This window comes from Mycteria americana, chromosome 6 (assembly GCF_035582795.1).
Source record: "Mycteria americana isolate JAX WOST 10 ecotype Jacksonville Zoo and Gardens chromosome 6, USCA_MyAme_1.0, whole genome shotgun sequence".
In the NCBI taxonomy this organism is placed as follows: domain Eukaryota; kingdom Metazoa; phylum Chordata; class Aves; order Ciconiiformes; family Ciconiidae; genus Mycteria; species Mycteria americana.
The window spans coordinates 48,818,898-48,836,491 of NC_134370.1; the positions used below are offsets into that span (position 1 = coordinate 48,818,898).

The 17,594-nt window shown below is 43.7% G+C and overlaps 1 protein-coding gene across 8 annotated transcripts in view; it reads left to right on the forward strand.

Moving 5' to 3' along the window:
- Window positions 1–17,594, forward strand: part of ARID3B (AT-rich interaction domain 3B) — a 37,560-nt gene that overhangs the window by 4,433 nt on the left and 15,533 nt on the right. For all 8 annotated transcript variants that reach the window (XR_012776211.1, XM_075505635.1, XM_075505634.1 and 5 more), the window contains exons 3-4: window positions 8,806–8,877; window positions 10,494–10,566. Coding sequence is in view for 7 of the 8 variants with exons in the window: in XM_075505635.1 (XP_075361750.1) it covers window positions 8,806–8,877; window positions 10,494–10,566 (145 nt within the window). In the remaining variant the exon portion in view is untranslated. The remainder of the gene's footprint in view (window positions 1–8,805; window positions 8,878–10,493; window positions 10,567–17,594) is intronic.

Consider the following 17,594-nt stretch of genomic DNA (forward strand, 5'->3'; position numbering starts at 1 on the left):
TTTTTCTCTGTTGTAAGCGGGTATTTCGGTTAATGTAGCACTTGTGTGCTGCTCTGTTACAGAGCTAACTTGAGCAGACTTTCAGAGACATTTACAGCATTTATGTGTATTGAAATTGAGCCAAACGACTGCATGGTTTAAATAAAGAAAAAAAAGTTGGACTTAATTGTCCTTTTCTACAGATGTTAGCCTGAGTGTGAAGAGGGTTAGGTTTTGCTTCAGATAGAGTTCTTTGAGCTAAGAAACCTTGTATGGACAAAAACAGAGCTGTTTTTTCCTTCCCTCCTGCAAACCCTATGAAGTAAAAAAAGCTGGAGCTGCTTTGTGGTGGCTGGTGAACCATAGGTGTTTGAAAGTTTGCTGTGGGTGCTCAGGGCAGTCTCTCCCTTTAGCTGTTGGTTGCATGCACAAGATGATTTGTTTTATGCTGCCATGGGCAGCGGTTTGAGGAGGAAGTGCTAAAGCTCTGCAAGCTTTATTTCTTTTCCCATTCCATTTAGCGTGGCCTGTAGGCTCCCACCTAGCCATTCCTGCAAAACTATACCAGTGTGGTGTTTCTACTCCAATGCATGTGGCAGGAACTCCTCTAAGTTGCCAGGTGAATGGCGTTTGTGACTATTGATGCTATAAAGCAAAGCAGCCCTGGTGCATGGGATGCAGCAGGCAACCAGTTGCTGCTGTGTTTTCTCTACACTTGCTTCTCAAGAGGGGTTGGGTTGACAGAGTTACTCAAGCTGTTGCAGGGAAATGAGGTGGGTATGTCGGTCAGGGGACGGTCGCTAGAGAAATTGCTTCAGAATTTACTGTACTGGAGTGACTGGCAAAAACTTCCTCTTTCAGCTCTCTGGGTGGAGAATAGTAGGCAGGACTGGTGGTGTTGGGGGATCACTTTCTTAAACAAAACAAACAAACAAAACAAAACCAACAAACTTAGTGTTAGTCTTTGGCTGTTTTTATTTCTAGCTCAACCAGTGCTAACAAGTATGTCGTTGTGCTTCTTTCCAATACTTGCTTATCTTGTGAGAGTCCTGTGAATCTTACTGAATTAATAGGCTTGATTCCTAGGTCATTTGCTCTGTTCTAGGAAGAGAATGACTGTAAGCATGCCAGATCTGGTCTTAGCTGATGTAGAATAGTAAGGAAAAAAAAAAGAACCAAAACAAAACAAAAAAACCCCCCAAAACCAAAAAAAAAAACCCCACAACCTGTTTTACAGTTGTCATACTGTGCACTAATACTGATCCAGTTACTTTGGCCTATTTCAGCAATAATCAAGTATTTTGGTAGTAGGTTGTAGCTTAGTCTGATTTCAGGCCAACTTATTCTGGAAGCCAAAGTGCACAAAGCTTCACCAGGAAGCAAAACTAAAAGAAAAACCCTCTTGCTGCTGTGTTAAAGTAATCTGTTTCACTGCAGGGGAGGCAGACAGTACAGCAGTAAAGAATGGAATTAGAGAAATTCATGGACATCAAGTTAAGGAATGGATTATAAAGGAATATCAAGGATGTGCTGTGCTACACCACCTCGGAATGGTGGGAGAATATGGCAGAAAGTGGGCAGGTTCATGTGCTGTCCTGAAATACTGTCTCCTCGTGCTGTCAGTGAAGATGGAGTACTGGGCTAGATGGTCTGCCCCAGCGAGGCATGGCTTATATTCGTAATCGTGCTGGTGAATGATGTTATTAAGGTGCTATGGCGTGCTCAAAAGGCCGTATTGAAGTGCCCAATATTAGTGATGCTGGTGCAATATATTCACCTTGAGTAGGGTAAATATTGCAGATCAACTTGTTTGCATTCACCAGTGGAGTCTGCATACCAGGGAGTAAAAATTTAACTGCGGTATACCAGTTCAGAGCTGGTGAGCAGGGGGCTGCGTGGAGGTAGGAATAAACAGGGGGGGCAGACAAGAACTGTTAGCTGGCATGACAGCAAAGGGGGAGAAATGTGTGTGCAACTGTGGACTGTCCGCATAGGGCTGCGTGCTAAATGGTAGCACACTGCCCTAGTGCAAGCCCTGCTTGAATTTTTTCATTTCAAATGCATGCTTTGAAGATACTGGGCTTTTTCTTTTATCTTTGTGTAGAATGGGTTTTAGGCAGAAAAATCAGGATCAAATGCAGAAGCGCCTGTGTTCTCCAGTTTGTTTTTGAAATGATTCCTTGAACTTGTCTTTTTTTAGCTTCTGTTGAGGTGGAGGCTAATAACCAGTCAGTGTACACTGCTTCCAGCTAGCTCTGCTTTGGGAGTATTTGTGGTATGCATAATGGCTGTTGCTTGCGGAAGAGGGGGAAAAGTCACTTCTATTTCTTCTTTCAAGTGTGTATTGTTCTTCTGAAAGTGATGCCCTTGGAGAAAATGTATCTTGAAAGTGTAAGGCTAAGATTGCCTGGAGGGTATGTGGCATGAAGATGGCAGAAAGGTGGAAACTACTAGCAAGATGAAGCGCTGTTCTGTTCTGTCCTGGACAGCCAAGTAAATAATTGTAGAACAAGCTGGCAGACAAAAGGGCTGGCTCAGCTTATGACACGGGGGCGGTGGGAATCCTGTCAGCACAAAACAACAAGGGAGTGGAGTTGCTTGTCGGGGAGTTGCAGTCCCGAAAGAAGAGCTGGGGGTGTGTGCTCAGCTCGCTCGCTCCTCGGACTTGCTTGGATTCCATGCAAATCCATCACGGCTCCGACAGCCAAAGGCTCCTGCAGCCGTCCTCGAAAAGGGCATTGTGGGCTGCCTGTCTTTGAAGAAAAATGAGCTTTTAATTCCGTGGGTGAAAATGTTGCTTTTAACAGATGGTTGGGCGTGGGTCCTCCTCCCGTGGGTTCTTGCATTGCTTGGTGATGTCTCTGGTTACCAGGGAGAGCCGTGTAGGAAAGGCAGGAGCACAGCCGCTGTCTTGCTGGTGCTGCTTGCCCCTTTTCCACTCGAGGCTGGTGTGCAGCACTAGCGTGAGCAATTTTGTCAGGCTGTTACTACAGCACGCACATTAGTACGTGCATTCCTTCATGGAATGTAAAAATAAAGCCAAGGTTTTCAGGCATCAGCTGATACTTAATGCCTTCTTAAATGCAGCAAGGTAAGTCTCCATAAAGCAGCTGTCTGACTTTCAGAGAGTGGTTTGTGGTCTGGTTTTTGGGGATGTCTCATGTTAGATTCTCAGAAATCACCAGTCACTCCTGAAAATCCTGACCTAAACTTTTACAAAGGTCATGGTGTTTATTAAGATAAGTCAGCTTAAAATAATTACTTTGCTTTTGCTCTAGGGTCTAGGAATGAGTGGCTGAGATTCCATAACCTTAAGTATGTGCCTCAAGTGTTGTGCGTATTGAGGTATTGCTCAGGATCTCCTCATTAATCCAGAGTGGGTGAAGGTCCCAGGAATAAAAAAGTTGCATTTCACATGGTGCATTTTTTGCCTCCTAGTTATTTCAGATATCCAGGGCCCAATTCAAGGGTTGGATTTTTAATTCCTTATGCGGGTCACTGGGTATTTTTCTTTTTAGGAAGTAGTGGGAGGAGAATTCTTCATTAATAGCTGATGCTAGATATTTGGTTTCTCTTTTACTGAAAGCTGTTTTCTGTAAGAGCAGATTTTCATTCTTAAATTGCCAATTGCTGCTTCTCCTGAATTCATGGTTTAGGTTTGTTTTGATGAAGTCTTCATCCCTGTGACAGTGTGCTTCTGCTGTAGCACCTAACTTGGAGTTCATGCTGATGTGTAACTTAAAGTACAGCATCAGTGGCTGGAGCAGAGCAGGATCTTGGTAACGAAGTCTCCTTTTTGTTTAATATAACAAATAAAGTATGGGAGAAGAGAACCAAGAAACAGTTTGTGATAATGACTGTAGGCAGCAGCCTACAAACAACTTCTATTAGACATCAGAGAATTCCCCCGTATCTTCATCTTAATGGGCAATTCCATAGGCTTCATCAAGGTTATGCTATATTGCAGCAACTGTGCTATATCTGGAGGCAGAGCAAAGGAGCAGAGTGAGGAGTTCATATCCTGGGGAAGATATGGCTCATTTAAGGATTTGTTTGGGCATTAAATTTATCTTTAGGAATAGTTGCAGCTTGTCTCCTTCAGTGCCAATTTATAGAAATTCTAGCTAACACTGGAGAATGGTAGATGGAAAGAGTTTGAATGTGTTGTATTCTTACACTTCTGTTTTTCTCACTTCAGGGTAAATCTGAGACTCTCTCATGTGGTAGTGAGAATTTCTCTTCCCACAGCCGTATAGTACTGAAGAAATCTTCTTGTCACTTACATTTTAGTTAATTCCTCTGAGTATTTGTGAATAGGAGTCATTCACAAAGAGTCCAACTTTTCCTTAAGCATAAGGAAGCAGATTCCTGTTTTGCAAAGAATCATGTTGGTGCTGCAGTCACTAGGTCATGGGAGCACATGAAAACAACTTAATAAAAAAAGTAATTAATCTGTTAACTTCAGTCCATTCTTTTTCTTTGCTTCCCCACCTTCCTTGCCATTCCTGAAATCACTAAAATGTTTTCAAAACCCATCTTTGAAGCCTGTAGATATTGAATTGAGCTCTGTTATTAGGAAGACTGCCAAGGGTTTATTCCAATTTCAGCAGAGCTTTACCAGGCAGCTTGTGCACCCAGTAATTGTAACTTGGTTCTCCATGCTTGAGAACTTGCAGCTCAGGGCAGTAGTCCTGATCTTATCAGCATTTTGTAGTACAACAGTTTTCTTTATAATAGCATCTGTTTCACTTCCTAAGGCTTAACTCTACCCACAAAAGGAATTTCTGTGGATTCTCTGATAATCCTGAAATTGCTGCCCCTGTACCTTTTCATTGATTCAGTGCTTTCAGTTAACCCATGGGGTAGGGGAGGGGCTTTCTTTTTCACTGCAACGTTTAGCCTTGTCCCTAAGTGGGTATTTCAGCAGATTTCTGGCCTAAAACCTCCATCAAAACTGCAGGTCTGCAGTAAGGAGGTGCAGAATGATTTTGAGTTTCATGCTAGAAGTTTTTTTCTCTCTTCTTTTACATGTTAAAGATTTAGTGGGTTCTCTCCAATTCGGAGTTTGCCATTTGAGTAAAACTTTGTAGTCCAGTAAAACCTCATTGGGCTTCAGCTGAGCCCCTCTCAAACAGCTGTATGAAACTGGAGTGGGAGAGAAGGGAATGACCTGGAAAAGGAGCATTTCCAATTTCTCATCAATGTCCCTGTTTGCACACTGACTGCAATTTGTGTAGGCAAAACTGGAGAAGGAGACAATGAGCTGCTGTTCCATTTGCCTTAATACTTCACTTTTTTTATTGAGCACAGAGTTTTGATTAGTTCTCTAGTCTCTGGGAGGGACAGACGTGAGAAGGTGATATTCGAGAGTTAAGTGTCCTGCAGGGAGGTTAAGGCTGCTTGTTTGTAAGGTTTTTGTCCTCAAAAGAATGGGCTGGACGAAGCAGGAAAGCGTTTGTCATCTCCTTTTCTGTCTGCTTGGCAACTCAGGGTTAACTCTGGCTTTTGAATGTGGGATTGGAAACCAAAATTGCTGTGGACATCTGAGCTTCCCTCTAATAAGATATTCCAGGTGGTTAGGGAGTAATCCTAAAATAGCTCCAGATATAATTGCTTCTGAAGCCAGGCCTGCAGCCTCTTGGGGAGAGGGCGGTCTGGGGGGGCTCTGTTGGCCTCCGAGGCATGTCTGCAGGACGGGGAAGGCTCCCTGGCTCTGCCAGCCGCCCATGAAGGTGGCCGGCCCTTCCCAACACCTCTGCCTTCCCACTCATGCTCGGCATCAGGAGGCAAAGCGCAGCCAGTGCTGCTTTTCTGCAAGAAACCAGATAAATTCTTGCCCGTGGTAACGCAAGAGCTGTTTGTCAAACATCAGCAAATTCCCTTGATACAAACCGGTGGAGGGAGAGGCAGGACTCTCCCCAGAGAATGACCTGCCTCTCTGAACAGTGTTTTTTCCTTCCTGCTACTATTGCCTGACTTATACAAAGGTCTTTTAATGACTTGTGAGGATATATTGATTTGTCAGGTTCCTGCTGTTTATACGGAGGAGGGCTTCTCAGCATAGGGTAACTTTGTTTTCCTAGGAGGAATAGAAAGGAAGCTTGATACCAAAGCTCCTGCTGAGCTCTCTTGCTGTGCAAAATGTAGTTTATTCTACATATGGAGCACCTCTTGCTTCAGTAGCTTCATGGGGCTCTTTACTGATGTACCTGTTCCGGTTGTGCTCAGGTCGCTGCTCTGACTGCTGCCAATATTTGGTATCTTTGGTTGTAGCCTTGGCACGGACCCAAAGGTTTTGGTGAGCAGAATAGTCGCTCAAGATCAAAGCTGAGGCCTGGGAAAGTGCCTGTCTGTGCTTGTACTCTGTTCTCTGAATAAATAAGGCTTTATTCCCTGGCTGCTGAGCTGACATTTCATGCTAGCCTGAGACTTTAACTCCACTACCCAAAACAAACCTGTGCTCTGTCCTCATGTCTCCGCAGCCCATGTTTTGTTTCAATGCACCCTTGCTCATTTACACCATGGTGGCTGGCGCTTGCACCGAGGTGGATGAGAAGCACTCTCCTTATCTCTTCTGATAGCTTAATGTGGGGAGTGGTAACTGGCTTTAAACCTTTCTAGCTATTGCAGGAGGAAATGCTAATACTGTCTGCTGTCTCTCACCTCAGATCACTCCGTGTCATGCCAGGTGATATCCATCTCTGTCAATTTTCTGAACATATGGCAAAACACTGGTGGCTTCAGCTAGCTTTAAGCTCCTTTTCACTAGCAAGGTGTGGGGGAGTGTTACTTCTGCTCTTGAGCATCTCAGGATGTAGGTATGGGAAGTAGGGTGCATGTATTCTGCTTATTCTCTGCATCAAACCTTAATCTTGTCATTCTTTTCTAATTACCCTTTTTCTTCAAATAGAACAAGTAAAATAACTTCTAAAGAGTCTTTAATCCCATGGAAAGTTTTGTTCCTGGAAATTGTACAAAGTTCAAACCCACTGGCAGTAGAGGATTGTCTCCTTTAAGCCCTCTTCTCTTTCCTCTCCATGTCCTCAAATGTAGTGGAATAAACTCTGTGTGACTAAATTTTGCTATGAAAGCAAGCGTTTTGCTGCTTGGAGCACCCAGTTTAATACCACGAGCAGTTTTGCTCTCTGGATTTATAACCAAGTACAAACTTGGAAAGAAAGCAGCTCAGCCCTCTACAGATCATTTTGCCTTGGAGTGTGTGAAGTTGAGGATGGGAAATAGCTGCTGCCTTCTGAAGAGACTGTCTCTTATTCTGACTGTTCGCATAGGATTGTTGATCTGAGTTAACAATTGGTGGGGTTTTAGGATCAGCTGGATGTTACCGTAATTAGCAAAAAACCTGTGTTTTTAATCTCTGCTAGCAAAGGACACCCAGATGAATCCTCCTGTGAACAAAACTGTTCTTCAGATCTCTTCCTAGAGAGGGCTGGGAATTGATCTGCTATAATAAACAGCTGACATAACAGAAGTGGCAATAATCCCCCATTAAATATCTTTCAGTTGATGGGACTCACTGGATAATTGACTTTCCAGCAGGAATTACTGGCTCAAACTAAATCAGCAGGCATTAGGGCAGCTCACTGCAGTGTTTTTTAAAGAGGGAAATGTAGCTTTCCCTGGCCTTGACAAGAGCTATTTATCTTTCTAATTCAGTGTGTGTGTCACAACCAGATGACTCCAAGATTTCAGATATTGGACTACCTCTCTAATACGCATGCTTTTGTTTTGTGCTGAAACCTCTCGCTATCTTCAGTGCTGCATTAGGATGTTGTGTGTTTATCAGGACAGGGTAGTCCAAGCTACCTTGCTGGGTGGATTTGGCTGTTCTTTCCTTGAGTGGCTCTGGAGCACTTGCTATACCGGAGCTTTATGAAGTTTGTGGTTTAAAGATGCTTGAACATATTTCAGGATCATTCTTCTGGTCTTGGTCCTGCTGTACAGCCAGAGGCTGCCTCTGCTGGTTTCCAGCCCCAGTGATCACTTCAGGATGATGATTTACCAAGTAGAATAGGCCTAACTAGACTAATCCTTTTAATGCCTAAGAAGAATGAACCTTAATCCAGCAAAGCTGAGCTTTCCATTTCTGTGGGGAAAATCCAGATCCAGGAGTTTCCAGGGGTAAGGGTTCTGGGTTGGCAAGAAGTGTTCCAGTGGGATTATTTCCCTCTTTCTTTGGCATATTTTGGTTTTGTAAGCAAGCAAGGGGAGACCAGAAGGGCATTTCCAAGTGTGAAGGGGAGCAGTTGGATGTCACCTGGCAAACAGAAAGGAAGGATGCCTGGGTAACACCTGCACCTTTCACTAGGGGCTCTAGGATGTGCACTTGGTAAAAATGATGGATGTGGAGAGCAAAAGCAGCACCTCTCTATTTAGGTGTTGGACCTCATTGCAGCAAAGCACCTGCTACAGGGGGGTTAGCATGCTTCTGTTTAGCAGATGAAGGAAGGCGGCTGGTGAAGGTGTTGAGGGCTTTCCTCTAGAACAGTTTTCCCTGGCGTCAAGACAACTTTTGTGAGATACATTTCTGTGGGGAAAAATCTTAGAGCTGAAAAACTTCTCCTGCCTTCAGTAGTCACTTGGAAGGCCAAATGCCACTTCAAGTTTTGGGCTGAGTGTCAGAGATTCCAGGAAAGTGTGCTGTGACAAATGCACAACTGTCCCCCATCTTTGTAGTCATCTTGGTCTAAGCCAGCAGCTGCTCTTGCACATGTTTGTGCCCAAAAATGCACATTTGCAAGCTTTCTGGAATTGTCCGCAAAGTCTTTCCCTGACGATCCTTTCACCCTTTCATTTCTCTCTCACTAGAATGGCAACGTGACCTGGAGCGATGAAGGTGATGGATGCCGAGGAAGAGAAATTTCACGAGACTTTGCCAAGGTCAGTCTGATCATGGGGATTTTGAGGAAGAAGTAACTTTGGGGAATTCTTCCCCTGATCTGTGACAGGGTGACTACAGAGCCCTCACTATTCCTCTATAGTGAATTTGTAAGAAAACTGCTTTGTCCTGCAACCCTCTGCCTACAAACCTGCTATTTTGTTGTGCTGTTTGGGGCTATTTTGTTGCCTTTGGTCACTGGAATATAGTTTGAACTAAGATTTAATAACCAGACTTTTGACATTTAAAATCTTAGTCAATACTTCCTCCAGCTGGGAGAACAGTATTTCATTTCTTGAACACGTTTAGCACTGTGGTTGTGGATTTGAATGTGGCAGCTGTGTGTCCCATCAGCCTGAGGAATTCATTTTAAACTAAGCTGGTTCTTTCTGAAAGGGTGCAGCTAATTGCTCTGCAAATACACTAGTGCGTTTTCTTCCCAGAGCTCAGTGTGTGAGAAAACACAGAGCTTGCACAGGAAATGAACCCAAAAAGCCCCTCTTCTTTTGGACTAGATGAAGACCAAATAGCTAGCAGCACCTACGGAGAGACTGAAATACATATTTCCCAGTGAATCTTCGCTTTTCCATTGAGCTGCTCCACAAGAGTAGCTACAACCAGTGAAAAAATTCCTGGAGTTATGCAGGATTCTTCCTCAATGCAAACGAGATAAGGAATTAAATTCTGCTTCATGTACAGCATTGTCTTCTGTCTTGTTCTATATCCTCCTGTATCTCAGTGAGAGACTGACTTCAGCCCTTTCAGCCTGTCACTTTGTGGCCTCACAGGATCCTTGATAGGTGAAAATTAGATTTTTCAGTTCAAGAGGTAGTTGTAAGATGACACTCATGCCTGTCCCTTCTGAAAAATCAGCAGATAATGCTGGCATACACTGCCTCACCTTTGGAATAAGCTGCTTATGGAACTTTGTTTTAAATGCTTGGGTTTTTAAGCCTTTTGGTAAAATGATTTCTGCAGCAAACTGGTTCCAGGCTGGTTTCTGATATTTTTCAAGGCTTTTTGGCTTATTTTAGAGGAGCCTTTCCTGCCAGGCATTAGTAGTTACAGGAAAGCTCCTTTCATCTCCTCCTTCAAGGGACTTGGAGTTTGTCACTTATGTGACAATCCCTGGAGGAGGGAATCATGAGGCTAGGAGAAGCTGCAGAGAAGTTTACATCCCTGGTGTCTCAAAGATACAGACTAATACACTAATACACCCTGGACCACTGTCACCTTCCTTTTGGTTGTCTCATCTTTCTTTCTAGCTTGTGTTAATAGTTTTTCTCTCCTTTGCTTTCAGGTGGTTTCAAACCCTGCTCTGTAGCAGTGCTGTTAACGGAGTTGAATTCTGTTCCCTTCAGGGTGCCAGTCTGTACTGTGCCTGGATGAGTTACTGAGGGGCTGAGCAAGGCAAGCCATAATGAGGGTCTTCAAACTATCACTGCAGCCTTGTCCACCAAATTGCTCAGGAATCCTTCCTCATTTTGCCTCTTTGCCTGGGGCTGTCTGTGATTCCCCCAGTACAAACACCAGATCATCTGTTGGAAGAAGCTAATATTTTTTTATCTGTCCCATTGTGGATTGTGCCTTCATTTTTTTTTTTTTTTTTCCCCCCCAGCTCTATGAACTGGATAGTGACCCTGAACGGAAAGAGTTCCTGGATGACCTCTTCATCTTTATGCAGAAGAGGGGTGAGTGAGCATTTATTTGAACTTAAGGTAAAATGGGGCAGAGGGGTGCTGCTGCAGTTTGAATTCTTCCCTCCTGAGTTTGAAAGAACAAATCCAGCCCTTGAACCTGCAGATCTGGTGGAAGAGAGCAGTAAGACTTGAGAATATTTACCTTGGGAGATAAGGAGCTCAGTAGGAAAGACCTCTTCTGCTCTGCCCTGTAAATTAATTTCACAAACTACTTTTCTACCCTCACTCCTTCCTTAATACTCAAGTTGTCCATGCACTGAAGAGCCCAAGAAGCCTGGTTCCCCAAGGATTTTTGAAAGAAGGCTGAGTACCACTGCAGATTCTCTGGTCTCCTCTTCAGGTGGCGTGATCACACATCTTCTCGTGTTTGATTTCAATGGCATGTGGAAGCTGACTGTGAATGACTTCACAGTCTGCATAGAGTAGTGGCACGCAATCTGGGGACTGGGAAAATAGACACTGAGCCACATTTTCCTGTAGATTCACAATGTGTCAGCTTTCCGTTTAGTTATTTTGTGTAACTGAGTGCAGAAGCACAGAGTTTAGAAACATTCTCACATTCCTCCCTGTGGTGGCAGCAACTTGCATCTCTCCTTGCCACAGGAGTGGTGATGCATGTGTGAAGTAGCTCAGCTGGGATGTCACAAAAGTCTTTCTTTGATACTTTCCCCTAGTTATCAAAGCTCCGTCATTGCAAACTATTCATAATAAAAATGTACTTATTTGTAGTATTGTATAAAACATAAGTCTCTGAACATTTGTGGTAAGTCCTTTGTGGTGCTCTTTTCCTTTACCTCTCCAAGCATGGCAGGCCAGACAGACTCCTCCAACAAAGATGCTTCTGACAAGAAGTGTTAAATTGTGCTATAGAGCTTTTCATTGTTTCCAAAAAGTCTGCTTAAGGTAGGTGTGAAGAACAGACATAAAAAGGACCCTTTGCTCCCTCATGGCATAATGCTCTCTGAGAGTGTGCTGGACCAAACAAGCCAGGTTGTGTTTATTTGGAAGGGGGCCTGCCTTAGTGTCACCAAGCAATATTGTGTCCTGAGAGTCTAATAAAGTATAAATATGCAACATCTCAGTCTCATCTATTTGAAAATTATCTGATTGCTGGGTTGGCGCTGGAGTCTCATTTCCAGTTGTCTTTTGAACCCTGCATCTTCAGATGCATCCCCCTCTGTGGATGACTAGATGACAAGCAGAGGAAAGGCTATCCAAAATGCAGGTATTGCAATTGCTCTTCATATCTGTGTCAGTCTTTCCTGGCATGGGTAGAGCTGACAGCTGACCTGTGTGAATTTTCACTCTCCAGCAGTTTGAGGTTATGCTTCCAAGTTGGTTAAAAATTAGAGCTGGGTTTTGCTGGTATTTTTGGCTTTCATGTGCAGAGGCATAACTGGGCTTAATTAGTTTACTTGCAAATGTTAACCTGAGCTCACATGTTAATGTAAGGGCTGGGATGACTGACAGACAAGACAATAACCTGAAGGATGTGATTGGCAGCAATATAAACCTCCAGATACCTAGAGAGAAATCTGCTTAATACTTCAGTGCCTCCTTCCTATTACCTTTTAATTATTTATAATTGACATGTTCCTGGTGCAGGGGCTGAGCTGGTCACCAGCTGGTTGCTGTAGGAGTTTAGCTTTTAATCATCTGGGCATTTCCAAGTGTATTTGTTTTCTGGAGACTCCCTTGTTTTCTTGCTTGCTAGAAGGCTGAAAATGAAATATAAGAGCCCAGCACCCATGGAGGGGAGATGCCATGAACTGACAGCCCTCTGCCAGAGGGGCTGGAAATGTTTGGCCCTGCTCTGGGGAACTGGCTAGATTGCAGGGTACGAGGCAGTTGTGGGCTTGCTTTATGTTTTGGCACCCCCAAAAGAAATAGGCAGAAGGACTCTGGGGAGCTAAGTTTCTTCAGGCTGATAGGAGAAATGAACAGCATACCTTGAGCTATAGGAGGCAGCTTCTCTTCTGTCATTAATCTGAGCTGCTGTGTCTTACTGCAAAGGGAATCTTTTTAATTGGCATGTTTTTTCAGAAGCTGTACTGTCCACTTTTCCCATGCCTGCTCTCCCCACCGCTATCTACAGCAGGGCTTTGGTTTTCTGGTGAGCAGACTTGTCCACTCTGTCCTATTCTGAGATATTCCAAAATCTGGGAGTTTCTACAGCAAAGTTATAGGATGCCATTTAGGCTTTCATGTCTCCTGCCCTTGCTTTGTGCCGAATGAGCATCCTAAACCAAACAAGGCTGAACAGCTGCCTTGTTCTGAAAGAGTCTCCCAAAGATGGATACAACTGAGGGCTCATTGCACCTGAGAGCAAAGTGCTGTGTTTCTTAGCTAGTATGTGTGAAGAGCTGGTTAATTTGCACCTCGTGTCTGAAGGGAATGGAAAGCAGCTCTGCTAATAAACATTGCTGGTGTAAAGATGGGGATTTTGCTGTTGTCCAGGAGGAGCCTGAGAAGTGCTGGCCCTTGTTTGGGGCTGATGGATTTGGGGCACAGATTGCTAACTGATGCTGAACAAAAAAAGCCTGATGTGAAAGATAAATGACAGATTTCACAGGAGCTACTGAGTAGTTGGAGGGATGAAAAGATTTGGTTGTTGGTGCTGCTGTTAGGAATGTACCTAGAAATGTGAAGCCATGAAACAGGCTTAATGCAGATCAAATGTGCAGGTCTCATCTGCCTCTGAGCACAGCAGGTTGTCGCTGAATGACCACAGCTGCAAGTGATAAAATAGCCCTTCAGTGGCAATAATGATGGAAGAGGGAGATGAGAGGAAAGCTGTAACTCTTCCTTTGTTGGATGTTTTATTCCTTGTATGTGTTTAGGTGAATGGGTCCCACCATGGCTGTGATTGAAGGGGCAGATGGGGAGAGGAGGGGAGCCCAGCCGGTGAGAGCAGTTAGTGTGTAGGACTAGCTTCGAACCAGGCCTACAACAGGACTGATCTGATGCAGCTTGGCAGGGCTGATGCTAGCTTGCTGTATTACCACTTCCACCTTCCCCTTTCTCAACTCTTCTGCAGTCTCAAACCAAAGGTGGTTTTCCCTTGGACTGAGCAGGGATAAGCAGCTTCAGCAGTGGATTCCCTCCATCTCCATTGCTGATCTGGTGTCTTGTGACAAGCTGAGCCTTGATGTCTTGAGGTCTGCTTTCTCAGAAGCTGTGTTTTTAACCTCCTGCTGCATGAGGAGCCACTGTATGGGCAAGTTTGTGGTTCAGGGCATTTTTTTAAAGGCACAGGCTGAGGATTCTCTGCTAGTGAGTTGTGAAGTGTGCTATGTTGGAGGCATGGAGGCTGGATTTGTTCTGCCTGCCACTGAGGGCACTGCAGGCAGGAGCAGTATGCTAAGTGCCCAGGCTAGAGCTGCATCCGTTACAATGACTCAGGCTAATCTTGTGTTCCCCCATCTCTTATATTGCTGAAAAGAATGTTATTACAGAAATGTATGTAGCCAGATGGACAAGTTCATTTACTCAGATCGGACTCAGTGTTAGAGATGATGACATCTTCCCCTTTTCAGGTCCTTCTCACCCTGTGAACATACCCTGAAGCTAAATTTTGTCTCCATCTTTTTTGTGTGTGATAGAAGACATAAGTATGATGAGTAGTAGAAAAATGTAGCTGTTAGCCCTGTAGCATGTACTGGGTAGCATAGCTAGACTGCTTTTAGCCCTCAGATAGTGAAGGACTGTTAGTGACATGACTCTTATAGCCAATAAGGCAGCCACCAATAATTGAGCTGATTGTATTCCAGTAGTGCTGGTCAGGAGAGAGTTGGAGTAGTGGTGCTGTTTCATCCCCTGGAAGGATCAGCAGTGTTCGTGCAAGACAGTTCCTCTTGAGAAAAGGTTTGATGGGGAAGAGATCTAACTTGCATGCTATGATGTATTAGGAAAGGCTCCCTTTCAGGGGAAGCTGTTTTCTTCATTTTAAGTACTGCCTTTTGTGAAGACCTCATAAAACGTCTCCAATTGTACAGCTCTACTAATTCTGTTCAAGGTTTCTGCGTGACCTTGGTTTTCCCAGATGGCTTGACCATTCTGGTTTTTTATGTTATATACATAGAAGGGGCTTTGTAAGTCTGACCGTGTGGTTTTAATGTTTTCCTGCTGTTGTATGCTCTCTCTGCACGTTTTAGATGTGGAAATACAACAAATCCAGGGTATTGACAAAAGCATTTACTGATGGATTCATTTATCTATTGGCCAAGTGTTGTGTATGAAATGTTTGGCCGGGGAATATACTTCATTCTTCTACTGACTCAGTTTTGCAGATTTCTTCTTTTGATCATCTGGAAATATTTTTTAATCTGAATTAAGCAATGTAGTTCTCTAAATGAGACATCAATAGACATAAATTCTCAGCATCCTTTGCTCATACTACCTGCTTAATGCTGAGCCACAGTAAATGCTTCCCTAAATAGCAGATGATGTTCTGCAGTGGAAAATTCTCACTTGAGGCACTGCAGAGGTCTCTTCCGGATGGTCCAAATCAACCAAAGTCATCTTCCCCATTAGACCCTTGGATTTGCACACAGCTAAATCTCTGCCTCCTGCCTTCTTTAAAGAACCTCTTTGGTCAACTGTTCTGACTTAGACTCAGGAAAAATGGTGGCTGGTGTCTTGTGCAAATGGTAAGCAGTGGGGATCAGTGAAATATTTTTAGGCTTTTACTTTTATATTGTTAGAGAGAATGGAAAGAATGACGTTTCCATAAGTTGTAGGGGGAACTGGCATTCTTGTTTACATTCCTCTGTATTCTTTAAGTGGTTTGAGCCTTTCAGAACAGGGAACAGAGAATGCACTACTCCATGTACTTAAATACTTTTAAGTGATGCTAGGATAAAAACAGGTACAAAGCAAAGTGCTTGGGATTGCCAAACAGCTTGAATCCAGCTTCTCTGGGGATGCATAGTCCTGTACCTGAGGTAGGGTTCTCTGTAGCATCCAGAAAACTCTTGCAGGAAATGTCTTGCTCATCAACCTTAGGTGCCAGGTGACTAAAAGTCTCCACCAGGTACATGAGTTGATATTTTGGGGGAGGTTACCTGGGCCAATTTGCAAAATTTGCAAATAGCGATAATTTAGAAGTAGTTATTAGGTCCTTCCCACAAAAACCAAACTTTCTCCCCCTTCTGCTTTTTGTACATCAAAACATTCATTGCAGACAGATATGAGAATTTTTTCTCTAATTTGGATAAAGCCTTGAAGTTTCCCTTTGGAAAGATCTAAAAAAAACCTTTTCTGGGAAAATACCCAGTACAGTTCAAATAGTTAATATCCTTTGGTTTTAAGCAGCTGAAAAATGCTGATTTTAGAGTCAATATTGCTTTAGCTCCAAAGAAAAATCATATTGGAAGCTGCAGTTGTAATTAATGGGAAAATAATATTAGGAGTTTACTTTGTTCTGGTGTACAGGAGATTTGTTTTAAATTTAGCCAGCATGAAGAATGTTTGAGCAGCTTAAATGTTTTGTTATGAACTGAGTTGGCACTGAACAGGGTACAAAAGAAATTAATTTGAAGTGATCAGCTGTTGTTTCTTTGCATGAACCTTTCTGTAGTTTCTTACTCTTGGGATACCAGTCTGCTCTAGTAATTGCCATCTGAGGATCTCTGAATCCCAGGTGCTCCTTCCTGGGTATACAGAACTGAGTGATGGAGTCAGAGGGCTTTTTTTCCCTCACATCCCCTGAAGATTGAGATGTTAAATTGTCACGTTTCTCCAGCATCTCAAAGATTGGATGTTTGTCTCAAATCCTGGTCTTCTCTTGCTCTTCCTTATATTGGTACTTCTGGGTGTTCTTCCCCCCTAAATTTAAACAGCGTGTTTTTCAAATGATTAATGAACTGCCACACTCAAGCAGTAGAGGTGGCTCAGCACTGAAGAGATGACCTGGTAGATATCCAAGTGGATGGAAGAAGGTGGAACTGTTTTGGCATGAAGATGCTCCAGTTCTTGACTTTGTGTGGCCTGCCTGACCAACCTTTATTTTTCCCAGCTGCCCCCATTTCTCTGCATTGCCTTCTGTATTTGTGCCTCTCTTTTCCTAGAGAAGTTTGTCCATTCAGTTCAAAGGTCATATGTATGGAAACCCACCACCAGTTGCATGGTGGTTCAACATCTGGTGAAGAAGTTTGTAATAGCAAATATATTGGACCCAGCTGTGACAGTAGCAGCCAAACAGTTGGACTGTAGTTGAGCTGGGTACAAGAGAGCAAATCTCCATGGGATCTCCTTTTCAAGGATGGAGCAGCACCCTGTGCGGGAAGGTTAATGCAGCTGGAGGCTTGGCCAGTATAAGCTGGGCACTGGATGCCAGTTAGGCTGCCTCCGGTTCATCAGCTGAAATCTGATAAGGGGCTGCTGTCAGCCTCACTTACTGAGGAGGGAAGCAGAAACTGATGGTGTTTCGTGTTTCGAGGGGTGCAGATAAGAAGTGGGCCTCCTGTCAAATAGAGCATGATTAATTACCCTTTATCCTGGCTCTTGCTTTGATAGGAGTGTCTAATGGTCTGCAGGCTTGTGGATCAGGTGGTGACGTTCCCGTTGGGAGGTGAGAATGCCTGCTGTGGAAATGCTGTGTGTAGGGAGAGATTAGATCAGCTGTGGCACGGGCAGGGAGGAAGAGGGGAGAGGTTGTTTCCCTTCTGTATACCTTTGCTTTTTATTTTAACATTGAGTGCTTGGGACAGACTCAAACCAAATCAACAAATACAACTTTCACATCAAGAATTGGGGCAGCTTCGTGTGAAGCCAGCCAGGATTTGTCTTGGGAGAGGAATTCAAGCAAGCTGGGAACTGAGACAGTGCAGGGTTCAAGTTGATTTGTTCCTATCCTACACTGCTGATTTGCTGTTGAACTGATTTTTACCTCTATTTAGCCTGGGAGAGTGGGGAGATCATTCATACCAAGTAATTACACTGTCTCCCTTCAAAGAAACATGAAGATGTCTTCAAGACTTGCTTCAAAATTATTTTAAATCACTGTGGACTTCCCCAGT